Raw genomic sequence first — 26163 nt, 5'->3', positions numbered from 1 at the left:
TTTTTAGGAATTATTATTATCGCATTTTCCACAAATTGCTCCTGTCATTTCGCCGGTTTGTTTACATTCTAAGTGGAAATTTTGTCGGATGTTTTGTATAAAGTTTTTATTTATCGAATTTGCAAAAATGAAAAATACTCCATTTCTCAAAATCCAGTGAATGTGGATAGAATAAAAACAGTTATTCCACTCAATCTCATCGTACATGACTTGTAGCCAACTCGTTGCTACTCGCCTCATCTAATATATAAAAGTGTGTGTGTGAGATGCCCTTCTCTCCGTGGTGTAATTCCTCCTCACACCCAGTGTTCTTGGGATCGGCTCTGGATTAATCAAGACCCAAAGAAAGATGAATAAATTAATGAAAAAAAATTATCCGCAGTATGGGTGTGACATCATATGAATGTTTTTGAGACACATTTTTAACCAATGCTGTGAATGAACATAAGGTACATGATTTGCAATGATTCTGCATTTGGTACATGACCTGTATGAAACAAATAGACATCCTGCTTGGACTGGAGCATGTTTAGTTGTGCGAAATATTTGTATGAAACTGCCCAGAATGTTAATGGATAGATATGGCACATGAACAAATTTGTTCAGTTAGATTCATAATCCTGTTCTCCTGAAGAGTTTTTATATATCCTACTGCAAATATGAGCCATTCCACTGAATCGGTGCCATTTCCGTCCCTAGAAAATTATATGTATAAATGCACATAAAAATGTACTTTAAAATACATTTCCTTATTACGCAGAATGTCCTGCACATTGATCTGATTTCAAATTTAAGATATATAATTGTAAGAATTAATAAAAACTACCTAAAACACTGAAAAATAGCATGTGTTACCTGTCCCCGCACTCTAACTTTATACTTAACTATGAAATATTATGATTAAAATCCTTCAGAAACAGTATTTCTTTTGCACTGTTGTGTGACTCCATATCCTATCCATGGTTTAAATATATTTTTTTCATAAGAAATCCACAATATCTTAGTTAAAATACACATTTTAGTCATGTCCCTGGGTTTTCACTCAGTCCTGTTACCCAAACATATTACCCCACCTGACAAATTTGGAACATTCCATAAATCACATGCTCAACAGGAAGTTACTGTACATCAGTTGTGTCTTCTGAAGGCCATGGGAAGACCAAAAGTTAGTTCTCTCATTTACTTTTCTGTATATTTGATGATTTTTTAACTTTGACTGATAAGGTCAATGTCAACATACTGTCCTGTTACTTAAATTATTTCTTAGATGATATTTGTTTATTTTAAAAATACAGATTTTTGGTAAAATCACTAGAATGTGCTAAGTGTGGTCATGCTATTAGCGATGACGCCATGTGGCTTAATTCCATGTATTAGCTAATCCTAGGCTAAAAACTCAGTCCTGTTACTTTCAGTCCTGTTACTCATATAAAGAGTATGCAGCCATCTTTGACTTCCAAACCTTGTAAAAAAAAAAATTATGTAGCCTGAGGTTGACCAATGTGTTATTATAATCAGTGTTGAAAAGATACAACAAATTAAGTTTAATTTGGGAGTGGTACAACAAGCAAATGGCACCCATTCAGTGGAACGTCCCATATAACATTCAGCGCTGTAGATACTTTTTTTTCCTAAGACGTACGTACTGTACACTCCATGTCTTGTTCATGTGCAGCTGGATCCAACATGCTCGCTTCTAACTCGATGCATCTGCTAAATATTTAGCTAATAATACCTGTAAGGCAGACCGTCCTTTCTCATGCCAGCTGATTCCCTAGATACTCTCTCTGACTTGTGCATCTTCCTTTTTTTGTTAATATATTTTTATTGCTTTCACATAGAAACCGTTGTTACACACCAAACAGCAATGCATAATGTATAAAAGACAAACGAGCAAACAAAAAACAAACAAAAAACAAAACTAAAAGTATGTGTGTGTGTGTGTGTGGGGGGGGGTTACACTTCTTGAAACTCAGGTAGTTACAGGGAAAGAGCAAAACATAGGCTACATATCATGACATCAGATACATGAAGTATTTTAAGAAAAGAAAGATATGGCAGCTGACCAGTTGTCAATTGTCCATGGCGTGGCTTTATGATACCTTGCTGTAGCACGCTCAAGAATTAAAATGTCCAAAATATAGGAACGCCAAACCGCTGCCAGATTTATGTCAGACTCAAACCAACCTTTCAAAATGGCCTTTTTTGAGGCAGTCAGGGCCGTCATCAATATCCTTTTCTGTTGAAGGGTAAACATTACATTAGAATCATCAGCAAGTAAAAGTAACTTTGGACATAAAGGGACATCATACCTTAACAATTCAGAGAGTTTTTTGACAACATGTTTCCAAAACTTGACAATAGGTGGGCATTCCCAAAACATATGAAAATAGTCCCCTATGGAGCCTGTGGTGCATTTTTTACAAACTTTATCATCAGTTAATTTCATTAAATAAGCTCTGCAAGGAGTTATATAGACCCTATGAGCAAACTTAAAATGTATTAGCTGATGGGCCAGACAATTAGAAGATGAGAAAATATTGGTCCAGATAGTTTCCCAGTCAGGCTCCACACCAAATCTATCAAACTCCCTGAACCAAACTGAAACAGCACCTATGGGAGGATGCTTTTCTGCAGTAAACACATCATATAAATATGACACCAAACCCTTAGTTGACTTAAATTTCTGCAAATGTTCAAGAAGGGGATGATTATTCAAGTGTCTATCCCATGGAACCCCATATGCCTTAAGAGCAGAGCGTAATCTTAGGTAAAAGAAAAAGGATGTGCCAGGGAGAGAAAAAGAGTTACAAATGTCTTGAAAAGAACGTAAGCCATCAGAGTCAAATATATCACTCAGAGTATGGATATTTTTATCTGACCAAGAAGGAGAAACAAAAGGTTTAGAGCCTGTTAAGAGGTGGTTGTTGTGCCATAAGGGGGAGGATTTATGAAATTTATGATTATAACCCAGAAACTTACAAGACTGTTTCCATACTTCAAGAGAGCAGTTGATAATTGGACCCAGTCGTAGTAATGAGCTTCTTTGAGTGATACCTGAAAAAGGCAGATCCTGTAGTCGGAGGGGATGAACTAATCCTTGTTCTATGGATCTCCAGGAAATTTTGGAAGAAGGATCAAACCATTCTTTTAAAAATCTTAACTGAAAAGCCCAAAAGTAATGCTTAAAATTAGGTACAGCCAGACCACCATAAAGTTTGGGAAGCTGCAATGTCTTTAAACGAATTTTGGATCTTTTGTTATTCCATATGAAATTAGAACAAAGCCTGTCAATGTCCCTAAAAAAATGTGGTGGAGGAGTCAGTGATATAGCAGAAAACAAAAAATTAACCCTGGGAAGAATATTCATTTTCAACACAGAAATCCTACCGCAGACAGAAATTTGGAGTGGGGACCATCTGTTCAGATCATTCTTGATTTTTTGTAACATCACATTGAAATTGTGCTTGCAAACCTGAGTGAGGGAAGGATGAATACTTACACCTAGATAAGTGAAACCAGAGGTTTGAATCTGAATAGGTGAAGACACAGGGGGATTAAAATGAGGAGGGGTTGAATCAAGAGGCATTAATATAGATTTACTCCAGTTAATTTTGTATCCAGAAAAAGAACCAAATCTTTGGAATAAAGCTAGGGCTTGAGGAACTGAGTTAGTGATATCAGACAGGTAAAGAATAATATCAGCGTAAAGTGAAATATGATGCGTGGTGTTTTTAATGTGTATAGGAGAAATGAATGGACTCTGCCTGACTGCTTGAGCTAAGGGTTCTAGGGATAAAGCAAACAAAATTGGAGAAAGAGGGCAGCCTTGTCTAGTGCCCCTCTCCAGACAGAACTGTGAAGACAATTTATGACCTGTAGAGACACACGCAGTGGGTTTATTGTAAAGTGTTTGAACCATATGGATAAATGTGTCTCCAAATCCAAATCTCCTAAGCACAGTCCACAGATAACGCCATTCCAGCCTATCAAAGGCCTTCATAGCATCTAGACTAAAGACTGCATAGGAGTCAGCTTCATCTTTGGGGGCGTCTATAACATGCAAAAGCCGTCTAACATTGTCTGAGGCCAGGCGACCCCTGATAAAGCCTGTCTGATCCTCATGTACTAAATGAGAGATGTATTTGTTTAGCCTGTTGGAAAGAACTTTGGCATATATCTTAATGTCTGAATTTAACAATGACAAGGGCCTATAGTTTCCACAGTCCAGTGGGTCCTTCCCAGTCTTTAACAACAAGGAAATCAGAGCTGTTCTTTGGTCTCTGTGAAAGTAGCCAGCATCTAGTGAATGTTGGATGGATTTAAGTAACAAAGGCCCAACCAAGTCCCAGAGTTCTACAAATAGCTCTGGAGGTATCCCATCCAACCCTGGTGACTTGTGCCTAGTCATGGAAACAGCTGCTGATCTAAGTTCTTCTAAGGTGAGTGGGGCATCTAATTGGTCAGCTTCCTCTGCTGATAGAGACGGGAGCTCCAAAGGACTAAGAAAGGCATGCATATCGGTCAAGTCATCCGGTGTTTCAGACTTGTAAAGTTCAGAATAAAATTCCCTGAAAACATTATTCACTAGAGGTGGGTGGGTAATGACTACGCCAGAAGAATCTTTTACTGCATCCACTGAGGCAAGACGTTCTGACTGTTTAAGGCGCAATGCAAGAAGTCTATTTGGTCTATCTGACTGCTCGTAATAAAGCTGCCTAGTTCTAAGTAAATTAAACTCAGCCCTTACACTAATAACATCCTTATATTGTGCCTTTAAAGAATTCATTGCTCTAGCTCTGGCAGCATCATACTTATTTTTCTGCAATATTTCTATCTGCTGAATTTCTTTTTCCAGGTCACAAATTTTCCTCTTACGGTCTGCGACTATTTTGGAGGCATATGATATACAACTGCCTCTGATTGCACATTTTGTAGTCTCCCAGAGAACGTGAGGGTTTACATCATCTGAATTGTTTAGGGAGATAAATTCGTCCAAATCTTTCCTAATATATTCTAGGAATCTTTCATCCTGTAGCAGGTACACATTAAAGCGCCAACGCTTAAAACGAGATGATGAGTAAGCTTTTGATAAAGTGATTTTGACAGGAGAATGATCAGAAATTAGCATAGGTAGGATTTCTGTGTTTAAAACCGACTCCAGCAGGGCAGCTGAAACAAAAATGTAATCAATTCTAGAAAATGTTTTATGGCGTGAAGAGAAAAATGTGTAGTCCCTTTCATTAGGATTCCTGATACGCCAGCCATCCACCACATTCAAGTCTTTCATAAAATCTGTGATGTAGTTAGATGACAAGAGCTGGTTGAAAGTAGGCGGGGCAGAGTTGGACCTATCCAGGATATCAATTGCTAAATTGAGATCACCACCTAAAATTATAGGAACGTTTAAATGTATGAGTCTGGCTTTGATATCATCAAAAAACTGTGGCTCAAAGACATTTGGTGCATATATGGAGACTAAACAATATTTAACTGAATTTAAGGTAATCAAAGCAAAGCAAAATCGACCATCAGAATCATTGCCAAGCTCATCAACATGGAGATTCAGCTTTCTGTCAACTAAGAGTAGAACACCCTTTGTTTTATTTGGGGCACATGAAAAAGAAAGGATTTTATAAAACTTATTTTGAAATCTATGCACATCCTGTCTCTTTAAATGCGTTTCTTGCAAAATTCCAAAGTGTATTCTTTTCTTACGTAGAAATTCAAGGCACCTAACCCTCTTAACAGGCTCATTAACTCCCTGCACATTCCATGAAATGAAATTATAGTTGTCAATTATTAACTGTTATGAGCATACACAATGATAATTTGAAGACAAAAGAAAATGTAGCCATGTGAAAATATGCAGCCATGTAACTGACGTAAAAATGAGCAAAAGCCCCCCCAGGCTTGAAGCATTGCATTAAAACAAGAACAAGAACGCTGCTAGCCTGCCAGGGAAAAACGCTAACATCCCTGCATGGCCTAGCCAGAACAAAAGTAATCATCATTCCTTGGATTCGAGCTAAGACAGTCTTGCAAAACCACGTTCAGTTTGGTTGCTTTAACACGAGTCATTGTTTATGAAAGAAGTGACCCAACGGGTACAATAGCGGAAAAACACACGTTACAATCCATGTTGAAGACAACGTTACTTTCGCATTCCAAATACAGTATAGTCAGGTCGCTAACCAGTGCAATAACGGATGTTTTCGTAGGAGAGGCAAGTGCTGAAATCAAATGTCTTTAATGTGATGCTGAGCCTCTTCGGGAGAAGAGAAAATGCGGGTGTTGTTTGAGTCGAATGTTACCTTCAGGCTGGCAGGGTAGAGAAGGAAAAACTGGATCCCTTTCTGTTTGAGCGAAGCGATGCAGGATGAGAAAGCTTTGCGTTTCACGGCGGTGGCATTGGAGTAGTCAGCAAATAGCATGAGCTGGGACTGACCATGTTGTGCCTTCGTGCCTGCTTGTCGGTACGCCTTCATGATAGCCTGGCGATTGTTGTACCTCAGAAGTTTAAAGATGAGGGTTCTGGGCTTGCTTGATGAGTTTTCACCTCTCTTGTAGACTCGATGAGCTCTCTCAATTTCGATGATCCCTCGATCAGCCAGTGAAGGGAACCAGATAGGGAGCTGGCGTTGTAGGAAAGCAATAGCGTCGTCCCCCTCTTCATTTTCTGGAAGGGTAACAAGACGCAGATTGTTTCGTCGGTTTCGGTCTTCCAGCTCCGCCACGCTGGATTGTAATTTAGCAATCGTTGAGGTAGCTTCCCTAATTTGTGACCTGTCCTCACGCTGGGCAGCTTGGATAATGTCAGTACGCTTGTTCAAAGTCATTAAAGAGGCGTTCATTGCTGAGACCTCAGTCTCCACATTGGAGAGTTTCTTTCGAAAAGTGTCCATATCACCCCGTATAGCTTTAACATCAAGGGAAAGTTCGCGTAGAGTTCCCCGCATCTCATAGAATAGCGTGGCTAACACAGGGCTCTCAGCGCTGCCATCCAAAATGGAATCCGTGTGCTCACCAAAGAGCTGTTTCTTGGCTTTCTTCTTTGCCGATTTAGATAGCGGAGAAGGGGTTTGGGGGTCTAACTCCTCCACAGTTCTCTTCTCCGCCGATCCCATTATAATTGTCAACAAATAGAATTGCCGTTAAAGCACTTTTGACTCAGTTTGAAAATGAAATATTGAAGGTGGCCTTGCAAGTTCAAGTTTAGGCGGCCATCTTAGCTGGAGCCCAACCGGAAGTCTGACTTGTGCATCTTCCTGTTTTGTGTTCAGATCCAAGGTGAGAAGGTGGCAGTAGAAGCTGCCAAGAACATCCGTTATCGTGGCGTGTTTGGGACGATCAGCACCATGGTGCGGACGGAGGGGCCTCGCTCGCTCTATAACGGCCTGGTGGCCGGCCTGCAGAGACAGATGGCCTTTGCATCCATACGAATTGGCCTCTACGACAACGTCAAGAGCTTCTACACAGGAGGCAGAGACAGTGAGTGAGACTAAAGGGGCAAACTAGTACTGAATACATCTCATCGGGAATAACTAACATTCACTACAAAAATCCTAGGGATTGCATTCATAGTTTCTTTTTGCTGAATAGGCGTCAATTTTTTTAAAACTTGTGGGAAGGTATACAAGTATATTTCTATAGTTTATGGTTAGATTTTCATATCGCATCAATAATGACAATCTCGAAAAAAAAAAAAAAACACAGTCCAATCAGTAACCTTAGCGATTTTGTCAGTGCTTTTCATGATGCGTGCTGAAAGTGTTGACCTCAGTCATCAGCTAGAACTTTGTTTGGTCCTGCTACTTCATATAAAAATGACGATATAATGAATTTAACGTCATGAATAAAATATACCATTTTCGAATACATCATACTCATGCTTACGAGAATGTCTGTCTTTATCTAAAGAGGTGATTCAGTGATTGATTTCAAGTTATTGTAGACAACCTCTGTGTATGTGCGCGCGCGCGCAAGTTGAGAAATAGTGCATATGTACAGTGCTCAGCGTAAATGAGTACGCCCCCTTTGAAAAGTAACATTTTAAACAATATCTCAATGAACACAAACAATTTCCAAAATGTTGACAAGACAAAGTTTAATATAACATCTGTTTAACTTATAACGGGAAAGTAAGGTTAATAATATAACTTAGATTACACATTTTTCAGTTTTGCTCAAATTAGGGTGGTGCAAAAATGAGTACACCCCATAACAAAAACTACTACATCTAGTGCTTTGTATGGCCTCCATGATTTTTAATGACAGCACCAAGTCTTCTAGGCATGGAATGAACAAGTTGGCGACATTTTGCAACATCAATCTTTTTCCATTCTTCAACAATGACCTCTTTTAGTGACTGGATGCTGGATGGAGAGTGATGCTCAACTTGTCTCTTCAGAATTCCCCATAGGTGTTCGACTGGATTCAGATCAGGAGACATACTTGGCCACTGAATCACTTTCACCCTGTTCTTCTTCAGAAATCCAACAGTGGCCTTAGATGTGTGTTTAGGATCATTGTCATGTTGGAAAAGTGCACGACGACCAAGGGCACGGAGTGATGGTAGCATCTTCTCTTTCAGTATAGAGCAATACATCTGTGAATTCATGATGCCATCAATGAAATGCAGCTCCCCGACACCAGCAGCACTCATGCAGCCCCACATAAGGACACTGCCACCACCATGTTTCACTGTAGGCACCAGGCATTTTTCTTTGTATTCCTCACCTTTGCGATGCCATACAGTTTTGAAGCCATCAGTTCCAAAAACATTTATCTTGGTCTCATCACTCCAGAGTATAGAGTCCCAGTAGTCTTCATCTTTGTCAGCATGGGCCCTGGCAAACTCTAGGCGGGCTTTTTTGTGCCTGGGCTTTAGGAGAGGCTTCTTTCGTGGACGGCATCCATGCATGCCATTCCTCTGCAGTGTACGCCGTATTGTGTCACGGGAAATAGTCACCCCAGTCTGGCTTTCGACTTCTTTAGATAACTGCAGTGAACTTGCATGCCGATTTTCTTCAACCCTCCTCATCAGAAGACGCTCCTGTCGAGGTGTTAACTTCCGTGGACGACCTGGACGTCTCTGTGAGATGGTTGCAGTTCTATCTTTCTTAAATTTTTGTACCACTTTTGCTACAGTATTCGGACTGATAAGTAAAGCTTTGCTGATCTTCTTGTAGCCTTCACCTTTGTGGTGTAAAGAAATTATTTTCTTTGGGGAATTCTGAAGAGACAAGTTGAGCATCACTCTCCATCCAGCATCCAGTCACTAAAAGAGGTCATTGTTGAAGAATGGAAAAAGATTGATGTTGCAAAATGTCACCAACTTGTTCATTCCATGCCTAGAAGACTTGGTGCTGTCATTAAAAATCATGGAGGCCATACAAAGTACTAGATGTAGTAGCTTTTGTTGTGGGGTGTACTCATTTTTGCACCACCCTAATTTGAGTAAAACTGAAAAAATGTGTAATCCAAGTTATATTATTAACCTTACTTTCACGTTATAAGTTAAACAGATGTTATATTAAACTTTGTCTTTTCAACATTTTGGAAATTGTGTTCATTGAGATATTGTTTAAAATGTTACTTTTCAAAGGGGGTGCACTCATTTACGCTGAGCACTATATGTCGTTAGTGTACTGTAGGGTTTCATTCACGGTCTAAAACAGGGACAAAGCTGCAGCTTTTGTAGCTAGCATAAGTCTGGCTGATGCAGTTTGCGTGTGTGTGTTATGGAAGGGTTAAAAACAGTGATTGCCTTTAAACCAGGGTCTTCAAGCTTTATACTGAAAACTATTTAAATAATATTATCTGGCGTTGAGTGGTATATTAGATATATTCCATTCAGCTAGCATGATATTGAACGAGTCGAAAACGCGTAGCTGAATGGAATATATCTGATATACGATGAAAAAAAAAAAAAGCCAGCCAATATTATTATACACATTGCTTTTGGGTGTTCAATGCATCTTTCTCTTTCAAAATTCTCTCAAAATCTTCTGTATTTAACAACACAAACCTGGCGGCCATGTTTGTTTACAAATTGCCATAGTCGCTTGCTAGTGCGGAAGTTTTACGTCTCCGACATGTGATGTCATGTTGTCTTGACAACCATGCAACATCGTAAAACATATTCAGCGCTCATTCTCCGTTGAGTGGAGTGACATAATACACGTAGGATAAGCGATATGCTAACAATATTGCATGCTATCAAACCAAATGAATGAAACCCACTAGAAGGGAATAGAACACGTTTTTATCCCAGAGAAAAGTGTCCTGTATGTATAATAATTGTCTTTTATTTCTTCATTTAAGACTATTTATTCCATCTACAGACCCTAACGTGGGTATTCGGATCCTCGCCGGCTGCACCACTGGGGCGATGGCGGTTTCCATAGCTCAGCCCACAGACGTGGTGAAAGTGCGCTTCCAGGCCCAGATGAACCTGGATGGAGTCGCTCGTCGCTACAATGGAACCATGCAGGCGTACAGACAGATCTTCCTCCTGGAGGGCCTGCGTGGACTCTGGAAAGGTCTGTGGATTCAACTGTATGGAAACTATAGGTTTTATTGTAAGATGCAAAGGCATATTCTGCCTGTTGTGTTTTTAACTGTACAATAATCAATTTTCTAACGGTGACTGATGTTACTGAATAGAGATCCTCAATCCTGGTCCTGGAGTTGCTGCAGAGCAGTTTTCCATGTTTTAACACACTTTCAAAGTACTGAAACAGGACAGACGAATCTGTTTTCTAAAAACTCTCCAAGTCAAAAGGCAGCTGTTTAACATGTTACTATAAAAGCACAAATTCAAACGTACAACAGTTTTACACGAACGATGAAAGCTTTAGGGTGAGACTTGTTTATAGATTTTTATCCATTTTCCTAACACTGGGAAGTTGTGCTGGGTTTTTCTGATTAGGTTGGATCTGAATTTTTAGTCAGTTGTAACATTTCTTGAGTTTCAAGGAGAACTGAAGGCAAATTTATCATCAAAATTCTATTTCTCATTTTATTAAATATCGGAATGCATTTTTGATCGCTATTTTGTCGCTGCTATAGCAAGTTATGAGTGTTTGAAATACGCTCTGTAATATATCAGTCCATATGTCAAAGCGATGGCCGTAAACGAGATTCATTGAGACCTGTGCGAGACATCGTAGGATGGAAGTAAAACGTACAGCGGAAATCAAAGTGACCGACATCTGCCAACGTCGTCAAAAGACGCGCGCGCCCTCTTTCGAATGCTGACGTAGTCAAGGTGGAAATTTTGTTCGTTTTGATAGCAATCAGGAAAGTTTGAAAAAAGTTGGCAGTAATCGTCATTTAAACTCGTTTTTGTGCAATATTTCGTTTAGAAAACAGTTTTCAAAATGGCGGCACTGACACCTGGCTGACACTTCTTCACGTTTTGAAGTCTCGTGAAGATCACACAAATAAGCGACGCCTGCCGTGGACCAAACCAACTAAATTCAACACGGCTAAAAACCGAATAGGCCAACAAGTATGATATTGAATTGCAATTAGTTGCCAATACGAGTCACGATATAAGGTTACTAAAACCGAAAACGTAATTGAATAACACGTTAATTAAGAAATAAAGCAAGTTTAAAAATGACTTCAGTTCTCTTTTAACAGTAAACATCTCAATTCACTTCTGTATTTCTTGGTTGTAAAATTTAAAAAGAGGCCATTAACACCAAGTTTGATATATGGTAATGAATATAGAAAATACTGCAAAGTACAAAAAACATCCCTATCACTACGTTCAGACTGCAACCTGAAACGACCCATATCCGATTTGTTGTGAAATCTGATTTTTTTGTTAGGCCGTTCACATTACCAATTATATGAGACTTGTATGCGATCTCCAATATGAACGGAAAATGACCCAAAAGTGTCCCGCATGCGCAAATTGACACGTAATAAGCACATCTACGTAATACGTAAACAAAAAAAAAGCGCACCCTTCAACTTTCCACCAAAGAGGCGGGATTAGCCAACGCAGAAGTGTGACGTTTGTCTCTTGTTGATGACGTGTAGGTCGCATGAATGCGACCTGTCCGGTCAGACTGCAGTCGCATGTGAAAATAACGGATATGCATCGGAATTAGGACCACATATCCAAGCGGCCTGGGTCGCATGTGAAAAAAATCGGATCTGTGTCATTCAGATTGTCAATAACAAATCGGATACAGGTCACATATGGGCAAAAAAATCGGATATGGGTCGTTTCAGGGTGCAGTCTGAACATAGTCTACTTCCATTAGAAAATTTATTTGAGGTTTAATGTGCTGGATAGAGAGTGGATAAAAAAAAAAGGTTGGCGTATATCTTTAAGAAATAGAGTGCAGGAAATTCAGACTATAAATCAAATGATCAAGAGTTATAAAAAAAAAAAAAAAACCCTTACAATTAAAGCTTTAGGGCTTGCTGAAACTGCTTTACCTGTAGTACTCAAAGAGGTCTTGCTGAACTGAATTTATTCATTATTTATGTGAAAATAAACAAGTTTCCTTCCAAAAACATACTGGTTGGGGTACTGGTGACTCTAAATTGCCTCTTGGTGTGAATGAATGTGTTCGCGCATGGTGTTCTGGTGTAATCCTGTCTCACACTCGGTGTTCAAGTTCGTCCTGAAGATAGATGAACGAATGAAATATTCTAATATTGCATTTCATTATCTTTCAGGAACATTACCCAACATCACCAGGAATGCCTTGGTCAACTGCACAGAGCTCGTGTCTTACGATCTAATCAAAGAAGCCATTCTTAGACACAAGCTAATGTCAGGTATGTGTGTTTAAAAATGATACACTCAAAATGCTGGGGTTATTAGCAATTCAACATATTTTCAACTAGTCATAGTGCTGATCTGAGATCAGATGAACTTCCAAACCTCTCACTGATTAGAACGCACCCGGAACAAAGCGTCCAATTCCAGTCGAAACCAGTTTAACAGACCAAAATCCAACAACAGGGTCTGTTTACGTCTAATGCTGATTAGTCAAAAAAAAAAAAACACACACACACACACACACACCACCACCTGTTCTTTATCCAGCCTGCTGATAAAATGTCTTGAATGATACCAATCCAGAGCATTTTGAGATAGAGCGAGTCTTTTATTGCTCCATTCACAAGACGCCTAAATAATGCAATGTCTGTGTGCAGAGTTCACACATGAAGCAGTTCAGTTTACAAGGTGACCTTTATAACATGGACTTTATAGTGTAGGTTATACAGAATTACTGTAGGTTAAAAACGAGATTACATAATGGCGATTTCAAAATGATAGCAGAATAGAGGTTGGTGTCTGGACATTTTCTGTGGGCATTGACTATTTATTAAAACTAATTATTGATGTAGTTGTAGGATAAGAGAAAATCCAAATATTTGTGGCAACATAATGTAGATTTAATAAATAATAATAATAAATAACAAGACAGTCAATGACGGCGTAGCTCAACCTAGCCCCATCTAGTCCAGAAGGAACCATCTGAAGTGGACCACCTCGCACAATAAACGTTGCAAGCTATATATAGAAGCTATATCCACCCTAGGAATACCGACCTATTTGCCAGAAAGAATCCAAAATGGTGAGGAATTGACGGAGAAGAAGCGATTTTTGTTGAACTGCTCATTAAAGCCCAATTAGTCCATAACTTCATTAATAATTGTAATTAAGCAAATCTGGGTAGAAGTTACATGAACCCTAGGTAGCCCTACCTTCATGCCAGAAAGAATCAAAATCGTGAAGAATTGAGGGAGAAGAAGCAATGTGTGTGGAAACTCCTCATTAGGGCTGAATTACTCCATATCTGCATTATTAATTGCAATTATGCACATTTGCGTAGAAGCTATACGCATCCCAGGCAGACCTACCTTCCTGCCAAAAAGAATAAAAATTGGTGAAGAATTGAGAGAGAAGAAGCAATTTTTGTGAAATGTGGACGACGGACAACACATGATGGCATACAGTGGTGCTTGAAAGTTTGTGAACCCTTTAGAATTTTCTATATTTCTGCATAAATATGACCTAAAACATCATCAGATTTTCACACAAGTCCTAAAAGTAGATAAAGAGAACCCAGTTAAACAAATGAGGCAAAAATATTATACTTGCTCATTTATTTATTGAGGAAAATGATCCTATATTACATATCTGTGAGTGGCAAAAGTATGTGAACCTTTGCTTTCAGTATCTGGTGTGACCCCCTTGTGCAGCAATAACTGCAACTAAACGTTTCCGGTAACTGTTGATCAGTCCTGCACACCGGCTTGGAGGAATTTTAGCCCATTCCTCCATACAGAACAGCTTCAACTCTGGGATGTTGGTGGCTTTCCTCACATGAACTGCTTGCTTTAGGTCCTTCCACAACATTTCGATTGGATTAAGGTCAGGACTTTGAGTTGGCCATTCCAAAACATTAACTTTATTCTTCTTTAACCATTCTTTGGTAGAACAACTTGTGTGCTTAGGGTCGTTGTCTTGCTGCATGACCCACCTTCTCTTGAGATTCAGTTCATGGGCAGATGTCCTGACATTTTCCTTTAGAATTCGCTGGTATAATTCAGAATTCATTGTTCCATCAATGATGGCAAGCCGTCCTGGCCCAGATGCAGCAAAACAGGCCCAAGCCATGATACTACCACCATCATGTTTCACAGATGGGATAAGGTTCTTATGCTGGAATGCAGTGTTTTCCTTTCTCCAAACATAATGCTTCTCATTTAAACCAAAAAGTTCTATTTTGGTCTCATCCATCCACAAAACATTTTTCCAACAGCCTTCTGGCTTGTCCACATGATCTTTAGCAAACTGCAGACAAGCAGCGGCTTTTTCCTTGCAACCCTGGCATGCACACCATTGTTGTTCAGTGTCCTCCTGATGGTGGACTCATGAACATTAACCAATGTGAGAGAGGCCTTCAGTTGCTTAGAAGTTACCCCGGGGACCTTTGTGACCTCGCCGACTATTACACGCCTTGGTCTTGGAGTGATCTTTGTTGGTCACCACTCCTGGGGAGGGTAACAATGGTCTTGAATTTCCTCCATTTGTACACAATCTGTCTGACTGTGGATTGGTGGAGTCCAAACTCTTTAGAGATGGTTTTGTAACCTTTTCCAGCCTGATGAGCATCAACAACGCTTTTTCTGAGGTCCTCGGAAATCTCCTTTGTTCGTGCCATGATACACTTCCACAAACATGTGTTGTGAAGATCAGACTTTGATAGATCCCTGTTCTTTAAATAAAACAGGGTGCCCACTCACACCTGATTGTCATCCCATTGATTGAAAACACCTGACTCTGATTTCACCTTCAAATTAACTGCTAATTCTAGAGGTTCACATACTTTTGCCACTCACAGATATGTAATACTGGATCGTTTTCCTCAATAAATAAATGACCAAGTATAATATTTTTGTCTCATTTGTTTAACTGGGTTCTCTTTTATCTACTTTTAGGACTTGTGTGAAAACCTGATAATGTTTTAGGCCATATTTATGCAGAAATCTAGAAAATTCTAAAGGGTTCACAAACTTTCAAGCACCACTGTATCTATCCATCTATCTTTACATAACCCAGAATTATATCAAAACTAAGCGAGTGTAAGGCACTGCATAACAATTACAACCTGTTGCTATGAAATGCTCAGCTAATCTATGTGGGTGTTTTACAGTAAATGCAGGATACTTTTACCAAAAAGTAGTACCAAGACATAAATGCTAATAAACTTTCAAGCACCACTGTAGATTTCCGAGAGCTTAATTTCCTGAAAGAATTTAAACCAATAACGTTTTCAGAGTGACTTCTTTTTTTTTTTAACCCAACCTCACAATCTACCGTCCCAACAGAAAGGCCTTTTAAAAGAACCTAGAATTTTACAAGTTTTTGTTGCAGGTCATGCAGTCTTGACTAGCATTAGCCAGCTACCTAGCCAATCTTGCTACCTAGACTACATTTGTTATTGCCAGTAATAAAGATGAAATAAAGATTGCTTTGCCAGTGAGATGACTGTTTGTCTTCACTTTGGAAGCAGAAAATCAAGAGAAGAGGAAGGAGTTGCTTGTTTGCAGCCACAGTTAAATGAGGCCAGTTCATGATAGACAGACTATATGGCTAAATGTTTGTGAACACCTGACTATCACACCCATATGTGCACAAAGCAAGCTTCAGCATCACCAGAGGTGGACAAAGTACCCAACTTCATTACTTAAGTCAAAGTCCAGATCCCACTGGTCAAATTTTTACTTAAGCCAAAGTACTTGCTTTTAAAAATACTTAAGTATTAAAAGTGCATTTACTGTCAATGCTTACAATACCTAATTGCCTCTGAAGCAACCTACTGGGTTTACTGACTAGCTTCCAGAGCTGAAGCTCCACCTGACATGCTAGCAAACTCTTAAAACTCGAAATCATATCGGGTAGCTAACGCTACTAGAAAAGAAAGATTTCTACATTCTGTTTATTTGGCAAGATTATGCTAAAACGTATTTCAGAAAGGACTTCAGATAAGTTAACGTTATTCATCTTAGTGTAACTCCGTTTTTACATGCTAACTAACAGTGTCCAAGTTAACTAGCTATATGTAAACGTTAGCCGTGGACAAGGCTACGGCAACTTGGCGGGCAAATCCATAGAAAGTCATTTGACTAACCAGACTGCGTAGCTATTGCAATGTTATCGCTAGCTCTAAAAGCACAGACAACTTCACTGCAAGCTTTCTCTTGGAATAAAACGTTTATATCCCTTAATGTGCTTCCGCAGGTTGGACGGCGAGTTTTTATAGGCTGTGATGTGGTTCGTTTTAGGCAAACAAAGCAAACATTTAAAACGAAATGAATCTTTAATCCTTTCAGAAAACTGAAACATGGGTTCATGGGCCATGGGTGGGTGTGTGCGTTCCCCAGAAGAACCGCCTCCTTCCATTCTGCCATCAACTGATTGTGTTCAAATAAAGCTGCTAAGAAATCACTGATCTTGATTTTATCCAGTCTATGGACGTGACGTGACCCTCGTGATTACTGATTGGCTGTCTTAATGTCATCTGTGAAAGAAAATCTCATCTCATCTCATTATCTCTAGCCGCTTTATCCTGTTCTACAGGGTCGCAGGCAAGCTGGAGCCTATCCCAGCTGACTACGGGCGAAAGGCGGGGTACACCCTGGACAAGTCGCCAGGTCATCACAGGGCTGACACATAGACACAGACAACCATTCACACTCACATTCACACCTACGCTCAATTTAGAGTCACCAGTTAACCTAACCTGCATGTCTTTGGGCTGTGGGGGAAACCGGAGCACCCGGAGGAAACCCACGTGGACACGGGGAGAACATGCAAACTCCGCACAGAAAGGCCCAAATCGGCCACGGGGCTTGAACCCGGACCTTCTTGCTGTGAGGCGACAGCACTAACCACTACACCACCGTGCCGCCCATGAAAGAAAATAAAACAAACAAACAAACAAAAAAAAACCACACTTTCAAAGCTGCTTCATAGTAACGAGGACCTTGATAGAAATGTAGTGGAGTGAAAAGTACGATATTTGTCTTTCAAATGTAGTGAAGTTAAAGTCATAAGGTTAAAAAAAAAAAACCTCAAGTAAAGTACAGATACTCAAAAAGTGTACTTAAGTACAGTACAAGTAAATGTACTTCGTTACTGTCCACCTCGGAGCATCACTTCCTGACCTCACTAATGCTCATTTCAAAATCTAGTGGAGGTTATTATAACTGCAAAGTTGGACTAAATCTGAAATAGGATGTTCAACAAGCACATATGGGTGTGACATTCAGGAACTTTGTGTACTAATGAGCAACGAACATCTGAAAACAGGTTTGTTATTTCTGGCTACGTTGCAAAGTTCAAATACTGACACAAAGTTCTCAGAATTAATACAAACAAGCCTATTTTCTTCCTACTGGAACTTGCCCCCAGAGCTACAACCTGAGAGATTAAAAAACCTCAGTTACTCTGCTCTTTTCTGAAATGTTTCTTTAAACTGTGTACTTTCAGAGGTGGACAGTAACAAAGTACATTTACTTGAGTACTGTACTTTACTTATTTTTTATTTTTTTGGAAACTTATGACTTTAACTTCACTACATTTGAAAGGTAAATATCGTACTTTTCACTCCACTACATTTCTATCAAGGTCCTCGTTACTATGAAGCAGCTTTGAAAGTGGATGTTTTTTCTTTTCTTAGACCCCGTCCACACGTAGCCGGGTATCTGCTAAATCGAAGATATTTTCCTACGTTTTGGCCTGTCATCCACATGAAAACACATCAAAAACGAATATTTAAAAAAACTCCGGGCAAAGTGAAGATTTTTGAAAACTCCGTGTATGCCTTTTCGTGTAGACAGAGATAACCGGAGTTTTGCGTTTTAGAACGTCACAATCTGCGCCAAAAAAATGACAACAAATCTGCCCTGACGTCAAACGTGCGACCTTTGTTTACTGCAGAAGCCAGATTAAGCGGCGATCCACGCGGTACCAAACCGACCCATTTCAGAGCCGACTCCCGACAGGGCACGCACATATCCCCCGACTGTTGATGAGTGCAGTCGCGATTGAAGCGACACGTGACAACTTAATAGCTTTGTGATTGGCTATTGGATATAGTTACTGTTAAATCCAACACTTGAAGATGCTACAGGCTGAATTACAAATGACACAACATGGAATATGTAGCGCACTATCTAGGCTGCATGAGCTATTATTCCCAACCTTAAATAGTGCACTTATATAGGGGAGTTAAAGCAATTTGGAATTTAGCCACACAACTTGAGCAGAGTGGCTTTCCAGCCCACTGTGTCTATGGATAAAGCTTCAGTCTATGGAATTACAGTATATACCTGCATTAGGTGCTACCAACACGTATTTCTCGCGCTAGAAATTGTGTTTAATGATGTCACGTGTTATATGCGAAAGATATGATTGGCTATTGCTAGCGACTCTCGCCGATCAGTCTGGCTCCCGATTAGTTTTTCGAATCGGCTGTGAGATGAGTCGGTACCATCGAAAACTAGTCTTTACGCCTGACTCGCGACTTCAGTTGGCTCGGTACGCTGAAAATCGGCATAGTGTGCGGCGAGCTAAAGAGTAATGGATCGGAGTAGTGCCTTGAAAGCGTTAATTATTGTGCAGGTGCTATTTACATGTTTAATTTTAGAAGCCCAACTACTGCTCCAAGAGCACAGGCGATGTGATTAGGGGGTAGGATTTGGGGAAATAACCATCTACAGGTTTGGAATGCTTATGAATGTGATTGAAAACGCAGATGTTCGGTTATGTGTGGAAGGGATTTTTTTCGAAGATGAGGTGGTGTGGATAAAACATTTTTATAAACGGAGGGGGGGGGGGGGGGGGAAATGTTCGGTTTTAAAAATACCCGGCTACGTGTGTACATGGCATAAAACGTGATTGGGTTTTTTCGCAGGTGGCACTGAGACAGACTATCAGTAATCACTAGGGTCAGGTCACGTCCATAGACTGTATACAATCAAGTTCACTTTCTCAGCAGCGTTATTTAAACACGATCAGTTGATGGCAGAATTGAAGGAGGCGGTTCTTTTGGGGAACACACACACCCATGGCCATACCTAGAACCCATGTTTCAGTTTTCTGAAAGGATTAAAGATTCATTTCGTTTTAAATGTTTGCCAAAAAACTCACCGTCCAACCTGCGGAAGCGTATTGAGGGATATAAACGTTTTATTCCAAGAGAAAGCTTGCAGTGAAGTTGTCTGTGCTTTAAGAGCTAGCGATAACGTTGCAATAGCTATGCAGTCTGGTTGGTCAAATGACTTTCTATGGATTTGCCTGCCAAGTTGCCGTAGCCTTGTCCACGGCTAACGTTTACACATAGCTAGTTAACCTGGGCACCGTTAGCATGTAAAAATGGATTTACGCGAACATGAATAACATTAACTTATCTGAAGTCCTTTCAGCATAAGTCCTTTTTAGCATAATCTTGCCAAATAAACAGAATTTTCCTTTTCTAGTAGTGTTAGATACCCAATATGATTTCGAGTTTGAAAAGAGTTTGCTAGCATGTCAGATGGAGTTTCAATGACTAGCTAGCTTAACGTTAAACCGCCATGATGGCACAGCATGCGTTCATTTTCTGAATCCACATTTCTGTCTTTGGTAACGGCGTTAAGTTTTGTAAGCGCTGTGGCAATAATACAACGATGCGTTGACGGAAAATGTACTTTTAATACTTAAGTATTTTTAAAAGCAAGTACTTCAGTACTCAAGTAAAAATTTGACTGGACAACTTTCACTTGTATCCGAGTAACATTTAACCAATGGGATCTGTACTTTGACTTAAGTAATGAAGTTGGGTCCTTTGTCCACCTCTGTGTACTTTAGTATTTTGCAACTGTGCATTTTATATAAAGTTGTGTGTCGATTATTAAGTCATCACAACCTCATCCTACTGTTTAAACGTTCCATTACAGATAACCTGCCGTGTCATTTTGTCTCTGCGTTCGGCGCCGGCTTCATCACCACCGTCATTGCCTCTCCTGTGGATGTGGTGAAGACTCGCTACATGAACTCTCCTCCTGGTCAGTACAAAAGCGCCATCCACTGTGCCTGGACCATGATGACCAAAGAAGGACCTACAGCCTTCTACAAAGGGTAAGAGAAACCTTCACATACTGTACATTCTCACTCATTTCAAATCAACCACATATCCAGTTATAACAAGTTTGTTTCCTTTTTATTACTAATATTAATATAATTTTTTCGTCAAATCAGACAAGACTATACTACTTTAGTTTTGCATTGGAGCTACAAGTCTAATGTTACTAATTAACAGAAATCAGACAAAAATGTGAGATTTTTACTTTATTGCTAGCTACATACAGGTAGCCTAGCAAGCCAGACTAAATGTGAATATTTAGTCTGGTCTTGGTCGTAGACATTTCCGAAGGGTGTGGGTAGGAACAACCCGTTGTCTTTCAAACTGTCTCTGTGCGTATAGGCCGACGCTCTGACCAATCAGCGCAACAGTGACTGTGACGTAGTCAGAGCGACAGAAAGCAGTGGGGGAGGCCTTGAAATAAATAATTTTTCAAAATGCGTATTAATTAATAAACAGGTTCTAGATATTAAGAAGTTTGGAGATAATGACCACAAGTTTGGAGTCTGTACCACATACTTAACATACAATTGTTTTTTTTAAAGTGTTTTTCAAGGGTTTGCTTAAACTGTTTTTGAGAGTTTTTATTTAGTGGTGTTTGGTGAAATAATTTCCCTTAAATTTAAAATAACGAGAAAATAAGAAACAATCAAAAAGTAATGTTTCAAAGCTGTTTATTAATTCTTCGTACTGCACAAACTAGCCCCATCCTTTTGGCTACCAGCGGAGCCAGCTGGTAGATCAGACTTTTGCCATAGCCGGTCGGCAAAACAGCGAAAACGTCCTTCTTGAAAAGGAATGAGCGGAGAGCCTCTTCCTGCTCATGTTTCAACGAAAACTCCAAGTCTAATTCTTCTAAAACGGAGTCAAACTAGCGCTGTTCAATAGCCGTAGCCATCTTTCCTGTTGTGCTTTCTCCAGCGTCGCGCAGCCTTGTCGTCACTCCTGCAAAAGCCCGCCCAAAGAATCCAAACAAAAACCTTGCGTTGTGATTGGCGGGCACGATTTGATGCCCAGGGTGTTTTTGTTTATATGGTGCGAGGCTAGACCCACTCGTAGGCAAAAATATTTTTGGCCGCTAGGCGGGTGGGTCTAGTTTACTAGGCTAACATACAGGTACAATGTGGCATATAGCAGTGTTGGAAATTACCACCTGCTACTCGCCAAATTCTTCGTGCGCAACTACGTGACAAAACACTATGACGTATGCACCTGCCGCCATGTTGGATGATATACAAATCCAAAATGTCATCTCTCGTGAACAATAACTGTGATGCATCTCCAGCTTTCTAGAAATATTATGATTCTCTGGAGTCCAAGTCAAAATTCAGAGGAAAAAAGTTGAAATTTGTGGCTTTGACCAGTACATGTTAAAGCCGGCCGATTATACAGATGATTTAACTTCATTACCACCGATTGAATACCCTGATATTGTGAACTACTCCGTTCAACAAACCTCGTGGACAACTCATGCATGAATGAAGGCTTATAAGAGCCTTAGATGCCTACAATTTCTTTGGGTTGGTTGGTCGTCTTCTCACCAAACAATTAAAAGATGACAGTGTACTTGTTCATGCTCGCGTAAACCATACTCAACCATCTCGAGAAACGCCACTGAAAAGTTCAGTTTAATCAGCAGAAAACAAACATCGCTTTAATTAGCAACGATATAAAGCAAAGCGGTCACCACACAAGTGGGTGTAATAAGCTTTTTCCTCAGTTAAGTCCTTACGATGTATGTTTTTGAACCACAGTACATGGCGTTGACCTGTTTTGTTGCCGTTTTTAATTATTTTGGGAATTCCGAAGAACCGTTTCTCTTTGTCACGAGTAGCATTATTACTGCAATTATATCCTGCACACGAAGTAGGCACTGTCTTTCTTCAAAAGCAGTGAAATCAAAAAGCATTGCAGCAGCTCACACGTGAAGTGCCAATATCTTGGTTGTTGTCATGATCCAACATGGCAGACTTGCAGTTTGGTTAATACAAAGAAGCAATGCAATTGTAACAGAGGTATTTGTGATATTCCACAATGCAGCTCGAATCGCAAGTCTGCTTGTTCCACTCGGACACTTTAATGAGGAGATTGTATCCTTATTAAAAAGTGTTCGAGTGAAACAAGAAGACTCTGATTCAATGGGGCAACTTGAGCGCAGAACACTAACTAGCGACTGACGGTTAAAGCGAATTACCTCCGGTCAAGCAACGCTGCTAGCATTGCAGCAAAAAAAAAAGTTATATTGTAGGAGTTGGGAGGTCTGCAGAGAAAACCTCCCAAGAGACACAAGCCAAAGAAACAAAGGTCAAATAAGGTGGAGAAAAGCCAACAACAGGGAGTCCTGTGAATGATTTTGGAATCCACCAGCCACAGAGGCAGGTGAATTAAAAAAAAAAAAAAGTTAAGTTTCCAACGCTGACGTATAGTGCATGTTTTCCAAAATTCCATACTCTTCCAGAACCCTGGATTCATAAACATGTTTTAGGGCCCGGTCCCACAACACCAATAACTCTGACTGTCCCTCTGCCTGAATTTAGTTCCAGTCTGGAGCAGAAACACCACACCTATAATCCCGACTATAATACCGCTTGGTCCTGCCACTCAGGGAAATAAATGCATGCAACTTAGGAATAGTCATGGAAGTTTTTCCAAGTAGTAGCACATTATTCCGGGTCATACTGTACAGCCTGGACTCCAAACAACCCATGTACACACTCCGGTGGTTGACAAAATATGAATAGGTCACGGACTACGGAAATATAATAAAAAAAAAAAAGGATACAAAATACAGAGTGGTTACGGATTGGTCATGGACGTTTCAGTATATTACAGATTGGTTACTGATTTCATACACTACTGTTCAAAAGTTTGGGGTCACCCAGACAATTTTGTGTTTTCCATGAAAAGTCACACTTTTATTTACCACCCTAAGTTGTAAAATGAATAGAAAATATAGTCAAGACATTTTTCTGGTCATTTTGAGCATTTAATCGACCCCACAAATGTGATGCTCCAGAAACTCAATCTGCTCAAAGGAAGGTCAGTTTTATAGCTTCTCTAAAGAGCTCAACTGTTTTCAGCTGTGCTAACATGATTGTACAAGGGTTTTCTAATCATCCATTAGCCTTCTGAGGCAATGAGCAAACACATTGTACCATTAGAACACTGGAGTGAGAGTTGCTGGAAATGGGCCTCTATACACCTATTGCACCAAAAACCAGACATTTGCAGCTAGAATAGTCATTTACCACATTAGCAATGTATAGAGTGGATTTCTGATTAGTTTAAAGTGATCTTCATTGAAAAGAACAGTGCTTTTCTTTCAAAAATAAGGACATTTCAAAGTGACCCCAAACTTTTGAACGGTAGTGTACGGATGATGCATGACTGATAAAAAATTAAGAAATCGAAAACAATGAAATGTTTCGACTGCCGAAGTTCATAATTAAAATATCTTACCTGCATTTATGTTTATTAGTTTGCTATTGATGTTTCATGGAAAATATCACATACATGTGAATAAAAGATCTGTGCTTTGGATTATATATTTTTTTATTTTCTGTGAATCCTTATTCTGTGAATTCACGATGCAACAAAGATGCCCAGGGTAAAATAGCACACGCTCAGACAACGTCACGTGTAAACAATGACCTGATTGGTCCGATGTTTTATCGGATCAGATCCAGGCCTGGGGGAAATCACTCCAGAAGCAATTTCACTGATCTGGATAAACCCAGGCCTGGGCTGTAGGTATCGTTATCGGTCTGGTGTGATCATCAACCACATAAACTGCAGGGGACTGATTTATTTATAGTTATAGTTATTGTGGGACTGGGCCTTTAACATGTATTATTTATGTATGGAATAAAGTAATGCCTGCTATATCCAAACCTCAGACAGGGATTTGGTTTCAAGTCACTTAAAGGGGTACCAAATATAATATATACAGTTGCTGATGTGACAAAGTAACATATTCTTAAGTATTCTATCAAATTTATATACTAGAAAACAACGAAATATCTTGGTAATCGTAAATATAATAGTCGGTACGCTAAACGGCACAAGAGTCGCCATTTTTAAAAGACCGTGACATCAGCCCTACCCACTGCACTAGGAGAGAAGCGTGTAATCATGGCATCGGGCGCATCAAGTGAAAGCGACAGCTCTGTCGAATCATACGAAGAGATCCCGCAAGACACACTGCAAGCAGGCTATGGCTTAGAAGGGTACCAGTTTGTGTAGCCGATCACTTACGGTACAATTCATCCTACTTTCCGATTCACACGTGCTATTCCCAGCCTCAATGAGCCAACACAACTGGGCACATACATACGTCATGAGTGTTGCGCAGAGAAAATGAACGTGCATTCTGATTGGATAAAATTAATATCATGGCGGGCTGTTCAAACTGCGGAAATAGTTTGCTCGAGCTACTTTCAAAACACTAGAACTTTCCAACCTTAGAACAAAAAACTTTTGTAAGTCTTGAATAAGGTTCGTTAATGTGTGTTTTATTGTTATATTTACTCTATATATTGCCCTCTGTTCCCCTTTAATTTGTACAGCGCTTTTAACAATGTCGCAAAGCAGCTTTACAGAAAAATAAAGACTTTAAACATGAGCTAATTTTATCCCTGATGAGCAAGCCTGAGGCGATGGTGGAAAGGAAAAACTCCCTCAGATGACACGAGAAAGAAACCTTGAGAGGAACCAGACAGACTCTCAGTTATGATATCTGACATCAATATGTTTGTCCATTTCCTTCTAGATTTGTGCCTTCCTTTCTCAGACTGGGATCATGGAACATCGTCATGTTTGTGTCATTTGAGCAGTTGAAGAGAGCCATGATGGCCTCTAAAAAGAAGATGGAAGCCACCACCATATAGAGAAAGACTGTTGTTCCTATGTTAAACGCACTGACTCGCTGAACCAGCAGCCGTTTGTGCTGCTGAAGGAAAAGTGATTTGACAAAAACCTGCAAAAGCAGGTGGCCGAACATTTAATTTATTAGTCTGAACTAAAGGAAAAGAGGACCCTAAGCTTTATGCAGCGTTTTGAGAGAAATGAAAGCATAGTCAGTTCATATTTATTGCACAATTATAATGTCTCTCAGAGCCTGGGATGTGTGTATATAATGTTTTATGATGTACAGGTCCAATAACGTTATGGTAGCTGTTAGATGATGAAAAGTCACGTTCTGCACTTTGCCCTTTTTCACTAAACTACTCAAACCTACAATGTGCCTTTACACACGCACATAAAACACTTCCCATAGACTGTCTTTGTTTCTATAATTATTATTAATACTAATGAATCCTTTGTTTAAAAAAGGACAATGTTTTTAATTTATGTTGAACTGTTTATCGTATGTTAACTCACCACTCGATTGCTGTAAGCTTGCAGAAGAAACGTGCAAGTCACGCCATAAGCTATGACAGCAAACAACCTGAAAACAAAGTTCATTTCTAAAATAAATACATATTTAGGTAAAGTA

At 39.7% G+C, this 26163-nt stretch overlaps 1 protein-coding gene across 1 annotated transcript in view; it reads left to right on the top strand.

The window, feature by feature from the left end:
- The window catches only part of ucp1 (uncoupling protein 1), a 26845-nt gene extending 682 nt beyond the window's left edge, over positions 1-26163 (top strand). The window contains exons 2-6 of the mRNA XM_060926503.1: positions 7284-7491; positions 10347-10544; positions 12703-12804; positions 20485-20665; positions 25438-26163. Of these exons, the coding sequence (XP_060782486.1) occupies positions 7284-7491; positions 10347-10544; positions 12703-12804; positions 20485-20665; positions 25438-25555 (807 nt within the window). The 3' untranslated portion in view covers positions 25556-26163. The remainder of the gene's footprint in view (positions 1-7283; positions 7492-10346; positions 10545-12702; positions 12805-20484; positions 20666-25437) is intronic.

This window comes from Neoarius graeffei, chromosome 7, assembly GCF_027579695.1.
Source record: "Neoarius graeffei isolate fNeoGra1 chromosome 7, fNeoGra1.pri, whole genome shotgun sequence".
NCBI lineage: Eukaryota > Metazoa > Chordata > Actinopteri > Siluriformes > Ariidae > Neoarius > Neoarius graeffei.
The sequence above is the reverse complement of the archived record's forward strand: the minus strand, read 5'-3'. Positions and strand labels throughout refer to the sequence as shown.